We start from the raw sequence: 15,308 nt of genomic DNA on the forward strand, positions 1-15,308 counted from the left end.
AGGTAAATGCCCCTGGTGCTAAGGCGTGGTGAAGGATCGGCTACTCCATCATCTCACATAATCTCAGTGTGGGAGAGTAGAGGCGATCATTCAAGGTACCATTTAAACACTTTTTTCCTGGGTGCATGAAAGATCCCAGCGGGTTAAGACAGAAACAGCTTACAGCATGGTAGTCTCTTTTCTGCGAGATGTTGCTGTTGCGATCGCTCCAGTCGAAGGCGACCTCCTCTTCCTCTTTCTCGTTCAGCCAGATGAGCTCCTGAGTCGCCTGCGACACAAAGTCGTGAAGGCTCTCCAGGTGGCTCTGCCGATCCCTCGAAGAGCTCTGAAACATTTCAAACAGTTAGACTACGACTTTAAAATGGGAAAATAATCTAGCTGAGCTCTGGGGTCATACTCACCAACAGCTGTTCGTACTGCTTTTCGAGTTTGTTCAGTTTGTCTGAATAGGTCAGCTTTACTGGCATGTTCATCTGAATCTGGGAGGAAAGCAGTTTTGTGAATAAATACGTTTCATGCTTTACATCTATGAGAAAGTTTTAAAAACTAACTCACTTCACTCAGTCGAGCGTCTTTGAGACTCATTTGAAATTCTTCAATGGCTCTGTGCACGCTCTTGTGGTTGTCCAAATGCATTTCCACACTGGGCAAATCGGTTCCCCACTCTGAGCGCTCCAACTGCAACTAAACAGAAAACGAAAAGAATGCAGCGAGTCAAAAAAAAATTACATTCAAGGCCTACATGAATAAATAAGGGACAGAAACTGCTCACATGCATCTCCTCCACCCAGTTCAGGAGGTCCTGCACATATTTCAGGTTGACCTCCTCCTCCGTCATGCTGGGGTCCACCAGCGACGACTTCATCAGCGGCTTCCTGATCTGCATGTGCTTCAGATGCATGAGGTTACCAGGCTCCATGCCGCCCCCGCTTCCCATGTAGCTCGGGACGGAAGCCGGCGGCAGATTTGGTGTCAGGGAAGGGGTCAAAGGTGAGCTCAGCGACGAGTTGAGGCTCGGGGTGAGGCCGGAGAACATGGATCCGGGGGTACCCAAACCCCCTGATGTGAGAGAAGGAGTAATGTCTGATGTGAAGCTGGAGTTAATGCTCTGTGGAAAGCCGGCGTTCAGGCTCTGCGTGATGCCGGAGATCATGCGCTTGGTTTGCTCTGTCGTCAGGGTGCGACCTTTGCTGTACACAGTGGAGCACTCGGCTCTGAGGGCCAAGAGATCGTCACGGAGTCTGGAGACCCTGGAAATATCAGAGGAAAGCAGTTATCAGTTTTAATTGAGAGAAATTGTGACTGTTTTTATTATTGTTTTTAAATTAAAATGATATTTTAAATAAATGTTCACGTTTAAAGTAATTATACTTTTCACTTGTAAGACTAAGAAAAACTGAGTACTGCCTTTACTACAGCATGAAATATTTCAATTTAATTTTCAAAACAACCTTTATACATTTGAACACAATAATCTTACAATACACAAAGCAAAATATTACGTTTTATTTCTCTCATTTCTATTGAAAATACCTTAGTGCACTTCAAATCAAACAGAACTTACTTATAAGCAACTTTTCCTAAAGTATAGGAGTTTGTCTTAAGTCAATGATTCCTTAATATTGATGAAAAAGTACAAGTTATAAATGAAATAATCTGTCAGTGGAACAAGACATTTGTCCCATATCATAAGTGAAATAAACAGACAGTGGAACTAGTACTTTTTCATCAGTATTATGGAATTATTGCCTTAAACAAGGTCATATTTCTTGTTGAAAAGCAACAGAGTATCTCAGTGGGGAATTAGGATTCCCTTTGTACCTCTGAACAAGCTGATCCGCAAACGGGAATTTCCCATCCAGGAGAATCTGGATGTCCACCACTTGTTGTCTGAGGATATTCTCACACTCCAGCAGATAGCCTGCGACCTCAGCCTCGTTCATGAACTGAATTCCTGACTCGAGACGTTTTGTATCCTTAAAACGAGAAAGAAAAAAAACAAACAAAAAACATATATTAAACACCAGGAATTATTTTTTCTATCAACCTCAGCTTTCACAAAACACTTACAGACTGCAGAGCTGATCTCGCCAGTGCCAGCTTGTCTTCTCCATTAACACAGTCTCGCTGGACTCTGTTGGCAATCTGCTGCAACATCTCAAGCCTGAAAAACAGAGAGGAATATTCAAGATATGGACTAAGATTGAAAAAATAAACAAATAAATTAAGCACACTTAAAAACAACATGCTTTGTAAAAGTCAAGAAGAAAGTATTTTCACCTGGATCCATAGGCGAGGTTGTTATTGAGAAAGACCGAGCTGTTAATCTGCAACGGCTCAGTGAGGATGCTGTCACAGGAGCCAAAGCTCGTGTTAAAGCTACTGTTGCTAACAGTAGAGGTCCTGCTCAAAAATGCCATTTCACTTCACATTTTAAGCAGGCATTACTTTCACCAGTGCATGACTAACCGACACTACCAATCAGAATTGGAGTCTGCAACCTTGATAGCACTGACTGATTATTAGAAAGAACTGACAGAACCACCTCCAACCTTCTAATATTTATAGCGTTCCATCCAGGCGAGGGGTGTGTAAAACAAGCCACTCTGAAACACAATCCCACTCCTTAGGGGATGAGAATTAAACAGCATGTTGGGACAGAGCAACTTCACAGGTAGCAGGACTGTAGGAACCACAGCCAAAAGAGCCACACCCAGAGCAGATGCTGCATTTTTTTTAAGATGTTTGAACTACGGTGAACTGAACACAAAACCCTATCTCCATAGAAATAATATTAATGCAAAAAAAGAAATGCAACTGGCATGTAACTGAGTTCGCTAACAACTGTTTTAAGACTGTTGTTTTTGGATAACTTGTTGACACATCCATTTCTTTCCACATAATTTGACAAGACAAAAAAAAAATATGAAGGAACAGCTGCACAAGGTGACAGATGTTTTTTTTTCTCTCTTTTAAAGTTTGTCAATGAGCTAAAACGTGTTGAGAATAAAAGCAGGCTTTCAAAAAAATCTAAACAGTTCAGATAAGATTGTGAGAATAAAGTTGAACTAAAGGTTGACATTTCATACTATTATTGTTGCCTCAAAAGTGAGAACTTACAACACAGCATAGTTACAGGTCATGAAACCACTTGAGACTGGCTAGCTGAAAATCAAATGGAATGGATACTTTTGCAAGCAACTACATTTGTGGGCAGATATTTCACACGTTTTTTCACATCCTTGTAAAAACATTTAAAATGTTTTTCACTTTTGCTATTAAAACAATTTTTCAACCTCACTCATCATTTTGACTTCAAACTCTACATTTTACTTCACTCCAAGCATTATGCTGTGAAATAAGAAGGATGGAATAAAATGTTTTTTAATCGTGTATTCAGTGAGTATAAAATGTATTATGTATGTTTGCAAGACGTTTTGTAGATCACTTCATTACATGTTGAACATTAACATCTATGAATTGTACTCACTGATGTGCATCTGTGCATTAAGTCTTGTGTTTCTACAGACCAGCTGACTGAGCAAAAATATTAGAATAAGGGGATTTCTGCAAATCGCACATAGGTGTCCAGCAGTGCCCTCAGTATCTAATTTCAGTAAAGACATTAAGAGGCTTGAAATATGATATGGGTGCACTCTGCCTGTGAAAACAACATTACAGAGCAATACGCTAACGGGTGTAGTGTGCTTCAAATCATAAAGCAGCACATTAGGAAAACATTTTAGGAGTTTAATGCCTCATAATATAGTCATATAGTCTTTTTTTTGACTATTTGGAACCAGGCATAATACTGTGTGTGTTTGACCTTTTCTGTAGTTCACATTTTTAAGACCAGACTTTCAATAAATCTTGATGGGTCAGAATGAAAAAAAAAAGAAAACAAGTGCTGATGCTCTCACTCTCTGCTCATACCTTTCCAGTTCTGGCCGCAGGCTCTTTTCTCTCTCCAGCATAGCAACAATTAATTTACCCCATTCCTTCTCCACATCATTCGGATGATGGCTCGGGGGTAACTGAATACGTCCAAACTCGATCCACATCTGTGAGACCCACAGCAAAACCAAGCTTGTTATTGGTGTGACACACGACGAATGGCAGTGAAAGTTAAAGAGAAAATAAAGTTGTTTTCCGTTTTCCATACCTCTAGCATTTTGTAGAGATTTTGGATTTTTGTTTTCTCATTTTCTTTTAGTGGTATTTCATGTTCTTTGAACTGCAGATACTGCGTATAAAGTGCCTGAGAAAAGAAGTCGGAAAGTGAAAATTAATCTGTTTAATTGTTCCACATGACAATGACCCTCTTACAGCATTTTTGAAAATAACCACCCCTCTTTGCAACCACCCTCACAACCAGCTCCACATATCTCTAAGGAATTACTCTCTCTGTTGCAAGATATCAATATCCTACAGCTAATGGATGCTTCTTCTTTCCAAAATCCATCAACTGTATCTACAGCAGCAGATAGGGATCGCATTATGCTGTTTGAAGAAGGAAATTAACCTTGACTGGTCAGATATCTTGCTGTATGCTACGTACTTCCATTTAACCAGTTTTCTGTATATAAAAGACACAAATATATCCATCCTTTCATTCATCCCTCCATTCAAAACCTTACAGTCAGGTTTACTACTACTACTTGTTGCAAGGTAAAAGTGCTTCCAACTGCAATGTTGGAGTGGTGCCTAAAACTCATAAAATATAGAGAACCAAACCTTGAGTTCCACAGGATTGTTGGGGAAAGATCTATCTGACATAACGGCCACATTATGTTTTATCCACTGACTGAGGTATTTGATCATGTTCTGGTACTCCACCCATTTGATGTCAACATCCTGTTGAAAGACAGAGCCATCATCCATCAAGCAGCTGTCAGCAGTTTTTTTTTTTTTTCCTTCGTGTGTTTCAGTGCCACGAACTTACATTAGGACTTATTCCATCAACACCGTCTGGTACTTTGGGGAAGGCGTCATACAGAGTTGAGACGTATGTAATCACAGACTTCTCATCCGGTGACTGAACATCAACGTCTGATGAGCAAAGTTGAAACCAACAGGTCAGGAAAGATCATATAACATGCTGAGAACAAACATGTCTTCTTTGATGGTTTTAAGGTAATAAAAAATAAATAAAATTGGTCTGTCAAGGTCTTAGAAACTGGTATAAACAAGTTTGTATGAACAAAAACATTTTGATAAATGTGCTGTAATCCCTTTAATTTAAATCTCAGCTGAAATGAACTACAGCCCTTCCTCCATAACAGAGCCTGCCATGAAAATGCAGGCTAGAAAGTATGGCCACCAATGATGGCAGATAAATAGCTTTCCCTTTTCCTGGTTGTATCTCCACCATTAGCATAGCTGCAACAAATTGGCAAGTTTGAGCTTGAACAACGATTGGAGGTCTGCGGGGAAAAGGTGCGAGTAGTGCTCGCTTCAATGAGCATTATTGACAGTGCTAAGACATTCCTCATGGATCTGTGTGGTTGTTTCTGATTTTGAGCAGTGCGTTTCTGCAGATCAGAGTAGGATCACTGGACGGAGCCAGTGGAGCTTGATTTTTTCATAACAAACAGGTAAAAAACACATTTTTATGATAGTTACCAACTGCACTCTAAAGGTTAGATAAAAATTAGCTTCTCTCAGTTCTGAGATCATTTCTGACTCAAAGGTGCACAGGTCTTCACTATTATCTGGTGCACAGGGGACACTGTACAGATCTTACCCTCAGGGTCGAGCAGCTTGGCCACCCCCAACTGTTCAGCTACGGTAAAGGCCTGCTCCAGATTGGAGCGGTTGGTCTGCGTCGACACCCGGCTCATGTCAACCAGATCTGGCCTGAAGTAAGAGGAAAAAATGAAAGAAAAAAAAAAGCCGTGTGAGTTATTTAAAGTATGTTGAGATGAGTCAAGCTGGAAAACCCAGATAGGTAATTAAAGTAAAGTATAATAGGAAATAGTAAAGCAGTAAACAAACATATGGAGCATAGAAAAATAAAGGTTAAGCCCATATGAAATAGTCCTAAAGAGTAGTCTCATCAAACACATTCTGTGAAACTGTACCTGTATTTGTGAATGATGGCATTAAACAGCCTCCCATCCCTCCAGGAAGTGGTGAAGTTGTCACATCGTACGCCTACATAGCCATCTGTTATTTGTTTAGACCAGAGCAGTAGTCTCTCCTTGGCTGTCATATCCTCGGACTCCCCTGTGACGTGGATATCCGAGATCTACCACAGAGCAGAGGGAGAAAGATGTTTCACGCTGCACCAACATGACGTTTACAGTTCAAAGAATTCACAGAGTTCACTTAAAACAATGATTTTATTATTCCATAACACATTTCAAATAAACAACTCAAATGACTGCATTGTGCCAGCACTGCTATAGCCCTGAACAGAATTGTCGGCACTAAAACTAGAACATTATTCCAGTGTTCCAGCATCACAAATGTGCTACATTCTTGCTCTTATGAGAATCATTAGGTTGGCACCACCCAGTTATGCATATAAAAAAAACATTTGTTGCAAATCCACAATACTCTTTACTTTTTTTGCACTTGGAAATATACAGGTACGCCTGAAAGAGAAAACTTATTGAAAGTATCAGACCGTACTAGCAAGGTGTACCTAATAAAGAGTCTGGTGAAAGTACAAATACTTGTTTCAATGTACAGGCTGCTGCAACTACAACTCCAGATTTCTTCTGATCATGTGATGCCCTTCATCGCCTTTAATGGCACAGCTTCATCCAAGTCCATCCAAAAATGTTTTAAGAATTTTGGCAAAATCTGGAGCCACAACATCTCACATTGTTAAAATCTCACAATCTCTCTGACTGAAATGAAGTTTGTGCTGTTCAGTTGATGTCAGCATGTCACTAAATATGGTGAAGTATTCTAAATATAAGCTAATATTATGGGCACTTAATATTAGAGTTTAATGCTTCAAGCTTGACATCTGTATTGTATTTGTGTAAGTTTCTTACTTTGAAGAAAGAAAAAAAGTAGTTATTGAGTTTGTCTGTTTTATTGATTGACTTTTTATTGAGAATCAGGAAATAAAAAGCCTACATTTCCAACAGAGTACTTCAGTCTGCTGCTGCAATTTGATGTATAGTTTCTTTTTTTGTTTTCCTGGTAGAGAGAACCATAACTTAATTGCAGAAATAGACCAGCTGATTGTTTCTGCTGAATTACCCGCTCTGCTTTGCATTTCATTCCAGAGTATTTCATTCCAGAGATTTGAGCCAAGATTTTTGGCAAAAATCTTATCTGAAATAGGCGTGTTTCTCTACTAGATAAAGCCACTATAGCAGCTGCTGCTGCCATTAATCCTCCTTATGTTTTCCTTAACTTAGAAAGAGCTCCACGATCAAATGCTTCTATATTTATCCACCCTGTCTTCTAAAAACCTCCTGTCAGTTACGGGAGACGATCATTTACACAAAGCTGGATTCTATGGAGGTTTCTTCCTGTTATAAGGTAGTTTTCATTTCCACTATTGCGACATGATCAGTATGAAAGATTGCTGGAAGTTTAACAACTCGATGCAATCACTGCCCACTGTTAGCATAACGCTCATGTAGGAGGAGGCAGAAATGCTACAAACTAAATTATTTCAAGTAATCAACTGGGTGACAGGCTTCATCATAACTATAATGGAATTAGAACGTATGCAATTAGAATATACATTTGAATGACTATGTTTGGACTAAATTGCTTCTGTATTTCTATAAATACATTGGATCTGTTTGTCTTGTAAAGAGCCTTGAGATGACGCTAATTGTGAATTGGTGCTATAAAAATAATATTTATTCAGCTGAGTTGAACAGACCGTCTTAGTCCATTAGGCTTTAAATCTTCTGACTTCCTCTTCTTCCTCAGAAAATACAAACAACCTCTGAGCTCTTTAAATCCAGGACTTAGTGGCGCTTTCTTTACTGCTTATCCTTCTTTCTAAAGGAGAAGCAGCATTCTCCTTTAGGTCCACAAACACAGCCCTAGATGTTTTCAATGGTTGTCATATATTTGACAACCTATCCATTGACAGTGTCTTTACTGTGCCCTGCATTTTGCAAGAACCATTTCAACATGTCCACGTATTTAGGTTTTGATCTTTTTCTGTTCAGCTTTGTCAAATAAAACTTTCAGAAGAACCATCTTAAATCAACATTCCTCTCCCTGATAAAGTATAAGAGATTCCACTTTCAAGGACTGATAAGATGAACAACTCTTATAAATCTATATGAGATATGATAACAAAATGGGTATTACATACTTGTAACTCCATATGAATCACTAAATGCAATGCCTATCCTTGGCAAAGGTCAGCAGGTCTCCAATGTTTGACAGAATTGCATAATAAATTCAACTATTTTACAGCTCACACTTGAGCATGAGCATGACGCAACGCAAACAGTGTCACTTCGCAGGTCGCACTTAAGAGTTAACTTCGAATACATCTAAACAATGTCTATAGTACTTGCTCAAATTTTGGAAACTGTAAATATTATGAGAAGCCAAAAATGTGGAAACACTATATAAATGACAAAAACACCAGCAAATCAATAATGGAAAAGATACTGATAATAATAATAATAATAATAATAATAATAATAATAATAATAATAATAATAATAATAATAATAATAATAATAATAATAATGAGTAAGCTACAACAAAAAAGCAACACAAAGCAGATACAAAATACACTATGAGCAAATAACTAAGTTTATGTTTTATGCAGGGAAATTTAAAATGAGAGAAATAACTATATCATGTAGATTTAGTACTTTTCTTAATTTGTGCAAAAGAAACATTCAAACTTTTATTTTAGCTTCACTTGAAACTTGAGAGACAGATTATTAAACATTATAATATATTATATACAAATTAGCCCTTGTGCGGTTGGACTCCATTTGTAAACACAAGAGTTAAGCAATAAGTACTTGACCCCCTTCAAACAACACAGTTTTTCTTTATCCAAGTCCATAAGAAGCATCATGTTAGGTATGTTTGCAATGACGCAAAAGCAGAAAGACAACCAAATCTGTAGACTTATTTGTCATAACATTATCAAATTCACCAACATTATCAAATATTACATGTTTTCATATTATGCAGCTTTAGACAAACTTAATTTAAATCTGTCAGAGAATATGACTAAAGTATTTAGAGAAAGATTGGGATAAAATGCTGAGATTAGATAATACCAAGTGCAAGGTTCTTTATTATCAACTTATCTTGCTGTGTTTGGAAGAAAAAAAAAAAAGGGTGAGTAAGAACTGAACAACACCATTTCTACAGGGAAGCGGAGGTGAGAACCTAGTTCCTCATGGGCAGTTTCATCTAAGGACACAAGAATACTTCAATACCTTTATGAGCTCATATATGTGGAGCCAAAGAGCATGGAGGATGTGAATCTATGGTAGGGTCATGGAATACTGTTCCAGAATGACCAAGATCCCAAATATGTCCAGGTAAAATTGAGGAGCAGCAAAAAAAAAGTACTTTCTTGTATTCAGATCTCAATTCCACAGGAAATAAATCCATGTGTAACCAATCAACAGTAAAGAAACATAAGTTGAACCCACCAATTTTGACCATCTAAAAGAAATCCAAAATTATGTTTGGCAATGAAGAAGCTACATTTTTAATGTAGCGGTAGCGCCACCTTATTATAAACTGACACCACCACTGTTCAGGTGTCAGGTGCCATCACTGTTCATCACTGCTTTTTCACCCTGCCCTGAATCATCCCCATGGTAACTATTTGTAGCACTCTCTCTCCTTTTACCTTGTGTTGGGTGGAAACAGACTTGGCAGGAGCTGGAGCAGGCTCGATGTAACCAGGGCAGGTGTATGTCCTGTGTCTCCTCCTTCTGTGTGCTTGAGACCCACATATGATCTTCGCAAACATCTCCTCGCTCCCGGGTATGTCATTGCCCTTCAGAGTTCGTAACATGTGCTCCACCGCTCCGAAGCTAACAGCCCGTCTCAGCTGGCGCTGCAGGAGCTTCTTTACAAGCAGACCGTCTTTGGCTGAGACATTCTTGGAGTTTGCACCAACACAATGGAGCTTTCCTTCAACAGCTTTCCTGCAGATGTGATCATCTTCAATGTCTGTAGACAAACTCTCCAACCTACACGCCATCCTTGTGTCAAGAGGTGGACTATCATCGCCTCTGAGGACAATAACTGGTACCTCTCCAATATATCCACCTTTACTGAGACTACCTTGCCTGGTTAGTTGGTTCTCCACCTGGGAGAGCTTAATAATCTCCGTTTGGTTTCTCTTAGAGTTGTCTTCTGAGTCATCTTGAAGCTCAGAACTATTGCAGACAGTACTGCTTCCGATGAATTCACCTGGAGAACTCCTACATGGTCCGTTAGGCTTTAAATCTTCTGATTTCCTCTTTTTCCTCTGAAAATATTGACGTCCTCTGAGTTCTTTAGATCCAGGACTTAACGGAGCTTTCTTGGGGTCAACATAGCATTCTTCTTTAGGTCCACGAACACGGCCACAGATGTTTCCCATGGCTGTCAGATCTTTGAATACTTTTCCATCGACAGTGCCGGAACCCCAAACAGCAGAATGATATAAACATCCACTGAGCTACCTGTCAAGCTATAGAAGCGTTATCCCACTGACAGAAAGCCATTAGATAAGTAGAGCAGAGGAACATAGAAAAGCAGCAGCAGTCCGGCAGACAGACAAGAAGCTCTGCACTCAGAGAAGTCGACTTCGTCCTTTAACTTCCTGCTGAGAACCGGTCAGCCTTTTCTCACGCTGCGCCTCTTCCGTGCTCTCTCCTCTTACACTACAGTCTTGGCTGACCTTTGAAACATTTTCCCAGCTTTACTAATCCAGCGCAAACACCATAAATGCAAACGCAGACGTGGCCCACGTGCTTCTGGCACTCAGCTGGTCGAGAATGAAAGAGACTTGCGGACAAACCAGTTTAAATCTGGCTAGTCTGCTTTTTTTTTTTTCCCCAAGTGAATAATTCCACACACAACAGCTGTTTCTAAATTTCTTTACAACAGAAAGAAATGGCAACATACTGTGAAGCAAAAGCGACATATTATGCTTTTGCACAGAAATTGTGACCTCGTGAGCCAGAGAGAGTCTCACAAGTGTAGGAAGGATAATTGAAAATCAGAATGGTACTAAAAGAGCATGAGAAACTGAAGCAAATCCCAGCTGGGCAAAAAGTCATTTCACTTTATTTATCGATCAAATTACAATAGCTGTGCCAGAGGAGGGGTTGGGGGTGAGTTCCAGTAGACAAAGCAAACATTAAAATAAACAGTTTTGAAAGTCGCTAATAGTCTGATCAGGAAGTGGCTCAGTTTATAAAACCATTAGAGCTACTAGAGCTGTCTGGCAACATGTTTAATGAGCATCAGGCTAAATCTAAAAATAACTACATGTCCCTGTGAAGTATAATATTGAAATTTCTCCAGAGTTCACAGTCACCAGACACCTTGTACAGTCCAAATAACAGTCCTTCTTCTAAAGATGTAGCATAAAAGTAGATCGGATCCTATTTGTTTTGTATTATTAGCTTATCTCTCCAGATACCAGTAAATTAGAAGTTAATGATATGCAGCAAGACTTGCTGTTCCGGTTGCAGCAGTCTTCATCAGTGACAGAGTTTTAATAACAGCAAAATGAAAAAGTGACTCATTAACCCACATTTATGCTAGCTACATAATGACAAAACAGACACATTGCAGAGAGAAGCAGTGACACAATGAGGGCAAAATAAACAAGGATGTCACACAAGTGCCTAAAACCCCTGGCGGTAGTGAAGTGCTACAGTGGTACCATGGCAGCAGCCAGACTCAAAACATATGATTCCCACATAGAAATGCAGTATCTAAGAGTACACCTTTGGATGCTTTGCTACAACACTGCCCACATCTCTGCTCAGACAAGGCTAAAAAATGAACATTACAAGTAAAAAAAAGCTAACTTGGTATGAAGTAGAAAGTTGAAAATTTGAAACAAAACGTATATAAGTTTTTAAAATTAGCCGTGAGCAGTAAGACGAGCATGAACACAATGTTCCTCAGGTGAGGAGGTTAATCTTGGATTCCTCTGTCAGACATAGTAAAAATAAAGCATTTATTATAAAATTCCTTCTGTTGACACCTGTCAGTTTAGTTTTTTAATAAAATACAAAGGTGTGCAGCTTGAGTGAAGTTCAACATTTGAACCTATCAGGTGCCCTGATGTCCTTGCAGAGCAAGAAGAAACAGGCCCTGTGCCGCACCACCAAACGCTCTGGGGCCTGCGTGAGACGGACAGCGGCAGGTGTTGGCAAAATCATGGACGCTACCTGTCAGCTTGTCTGAGTTGAGGCAAAATTCAATCTGCTGCTTTCACTCTGTTCATTCAGGCGCTACAGAGCAATCAGATGTGCACTAATTCTATCCTTAAGATTAGAAAATAAACACACGCTCAAAGTATAAATGACATATTGATTTAAAGTAATTATGTCCCTGATTCAAAATTATGAAGATTTAAAAACAGTACTGTCTAAAAGTAGGAGAGAATTGAAGTAGACATGAAAGGAAGAATTTTTTTGGGATAGTTGCTGAATACCTCACTGGGCACCTGGATGTTCGTGTGACATGATTTATGTAACAGCATTAGGGTGATTAAGTGTTCCCAGAGGGAACGTTTTTAGGAGAATACTGAGGATCTACAGCACCATACGTCAGTTTAGAGTTTAGAGTGCACAGCATATTTAGAACTCCTCAAAAATAACACAAAATGCCTCAAATGTGTCATGTATCAATATGTACAAAACACAGTATTTTTTTTCTTGTAGATGAAAGGCAGATTTGAGAAAATAGAAATTAAACAATGAATATGACTTTTCACTTGCTTAGTCTATTTGAATGTAGAGATGTTTTGCATAATTAAAGAACATTTAAGAAAAAGGTCATTTAGAACTAGAGATCTTCCTAAAGTAGCCCTTTGTAAATGTACCTCTTTATTTATCTCTTTACAACTACAGACTCCAACATATTAAAAAGAATAATCATTTTTGTTTTGATCAACTAAAATTAGTGTACAGGTCTAAAGTTAAAAGAAAACGGCTCACAATTTTAAAAAATTCTCTGTAAATAAAAATCTGAAAGGTGTGGCAAGATTGTTTTACCCCATCCCATTTTCTCTGACTTCCCAAAATACCTATCATCTGACCTCTGGAGAATTGCACCTCAGGTACAGACAGGGCAAAAAAAAAAAAAGCCAGCAATCTTGAAGTAAAATGTGTTACAGGCTGCAAAATGCTTAATCCCTTTAGTGGATGGTCACCTTCCCTAAACACACAGCCAGAGTTAAAATAGAATGGTTTAGCTCAAACTATATTAATCTGTGAGAAAGCCCTTGTCAATGTGCCGACCTAAATATAAAGACTTGGAAACCGATGTTCACAGAAAAAGGCAGTATTACAAAGTACTTTTACCAACTTTCACTTACAATTATATGCATTTTTTTGACGGACTATTACATAAAATCCAACTGAAATAAATGAGTGGCTGCAAATGTGATGAAACATTAAAAAGAACTTCAAGAAGTGCAATAGTTCACCAGTGAAGTTTTTTTTTTTTCATTAATGAGACCATGAGTTCATTGATAAGAAATAAAAGAGTCATTGAAAGAAATCAAGCTGTGCTACTACAGAATCAGATGCATCACTAACCTGAAAGTGCAAAATGATGGTCCAGATCAATCCCAGGGTCAGCTTTGGATTTCCGTCAGTGATGTCATCGTTCCTGATATTTACAAGTTTGACCTAGAGATATTAGGTCTACAATTAGTACAACACATCTTTATATGTTTATTAGTTGTAATAATCACACACAAAATAACTGCAACTCTGTTTTGTTCACTTTTCCTGGTCATGTGTAACAACCACCACAAGGTGGCACCCTAGTCTAAAACTTCTGAATGGTAACATTTCAGGTGAACTCTGTGCAATAATGACTTTACCTCGGGGAATTACATAAACTTGCTAGGACATTACCACATGCCAGAATCAGAAAGTGATAAGTCTTTTAGAGATGTCTCTCAAATTGAAGTAGAGCAAAGTCTACACTGTCTGGGTTTATGAAGAGCCATCATTGGTTCCTGACAGCCTTCTTTAACTAGAATGGCTGTAATCACTCCACATTGAAGTGATTGCAGCCTACTCATCTACTTCTCTAGATCTACTCAGATCTAAAGAAGTTTTAATAGCTAGATTACTTTATCAGTAGCAACACTGCACAAACACATTTTGTTTATAATTTAGCTGGAATAATACATTATCTCATCTGTGGTCTTCCATGAATCCTTTGTTTGTGGCTGTACGTCACATCTGGCTACAGCTCAATGAGACTGTGTTCATCTGTACACCCTGCGTACAGCCGAGGGGGAGGGGATGCAACCAGAGAGCTTTAAACTCGCTCTGTTGGGAATTTCAGTCTGCACAAATTCAATGGTATCATTTATGTTTAGAGCAGGTAAAATGAATTTAAGGTATTATAGGGAATTAAAAAAGAAGCTAAACAAAGGAATGCATCATTTGTTATTAAGTAATGTGCATCTCTTTGTGGTCAAAGTGTCTATACATTAGGAAATGGCTAATAATCCCAAAATATAATATATCTGCACACATAAGCATTTTATTTTAGGTTTAAAGTTATTTGTAAATTTTACCAACATGTTTCTCCTGTCTCAGTTTTGACTTGAATCTGTGGGAGGAGCTAAAGATGAAGGTGATAGGAAAGAGGACTTCCATCCTTGAAGACCTGGTGTTCATCAGCAAATATAAATAAAGAGATACAAAATGTTTTGCCCTCTTCTTACATTTTCTTATCCTTTGAGAGACACCTGTCTAATTTTCTAGCAAAAACTACCGTCTCTGTTGAATGTTAATAATTTAAATCTAAATCTGTGTCGGCTGATGCCTGGAATCAGCTGACTCATCAGCTGGATAAAATCTCAAACGTCTGTCCTTTTCCAGTCAGTAAATGCACCCTACTTAAGCACTAACAGGTCAATCGAACCACAACACTTTTTAGTGTGGTTGCTGTTACTAAAGGAAGAACACTCAAACTATAAAGATCCGGTCAGACCTAGCTTGGGAATTTTTTGTTGAATCAGTGAATTCACCTTTAAGTTTCAACTTCTGTCTGTCAAAACTGTACAGAAAGAAGAAATGCTGACAAACTTTTAGAAGCCTCAAAGTTAAAGTCGGCGTTTACATTCTTTAAGTGAATACTGACGTTAT

The 15,308-nt window shown here is 38.6% G+C and overlaps 1 protein-coding gene across 1 annotated transcript in view; it reads right to left on the reverse strand.

Moving 5' to 3' along the window:
• dst (dystonin) overlaps positions 1-15,308 on the reverse strand; it is a 113,010-nt gene that overhangs the window by 64,910 nt on the left and 32,792 nt on the right. Inside the window, exons 8-20 of the mRNA XM_081616123.1 lie at positions 13,737-13,829; positions 6,081-6,247; positions 5,744-5,856; positions 4,943-5,049; positions 4,735-4,854; positions 4,163-4,258; positions 3,934-4,061; positions 2,071-2,164; positions 1,822-1,976; positions 773-1,250; positions 556-684; positions 402-479; positions 164-325 (exon numbers count right to left, since the gene is read on the reverse strand). Coding sequence (XP_081472249.1) covers positions 164-325; positions 402-479; positions 556-684; positions 773-1,250; positions 1,822-1,976; positions 2,071-2,164; positions 3,934-4,061; positions 4,163-4,258; positions 4,735-4,854; positions 4,943-5,049; positions 5,744-5,856; positions 6,081-6,247; positions 13,737-13,829 — 1,920 coding nt within the window. The remainder of the gene's footprint in view (positions 1-163; positions 326-401; positions 480-555; positions 685-772; positions 1,251-1,821; positions 1,977-2,070; positions 2,165-3,933; positions 4,062-4,162; positions 4,259-4,734; positions 4,855-4,942; positions 5,050-5,743; positions 5,857-6,080; positions 6,248-13,736; positions 13,830-15,308) is intronic.

The sequence above is a fragment of the Poecilia reticulata genome, chromosome 15 (genome assembly GCF_904066995.2).
Source record: "Poecilia reticulata chromosome 15, P_reticulata-male-v2, whole genome shotgun sequence".
NCBI classification, from domain to species: Eukaryota; Metazoa; Chordata; class Actinopteri; order Cyprinodontiformes; family Poeciliidae; genus Poecilia; species Poecilia reticulata.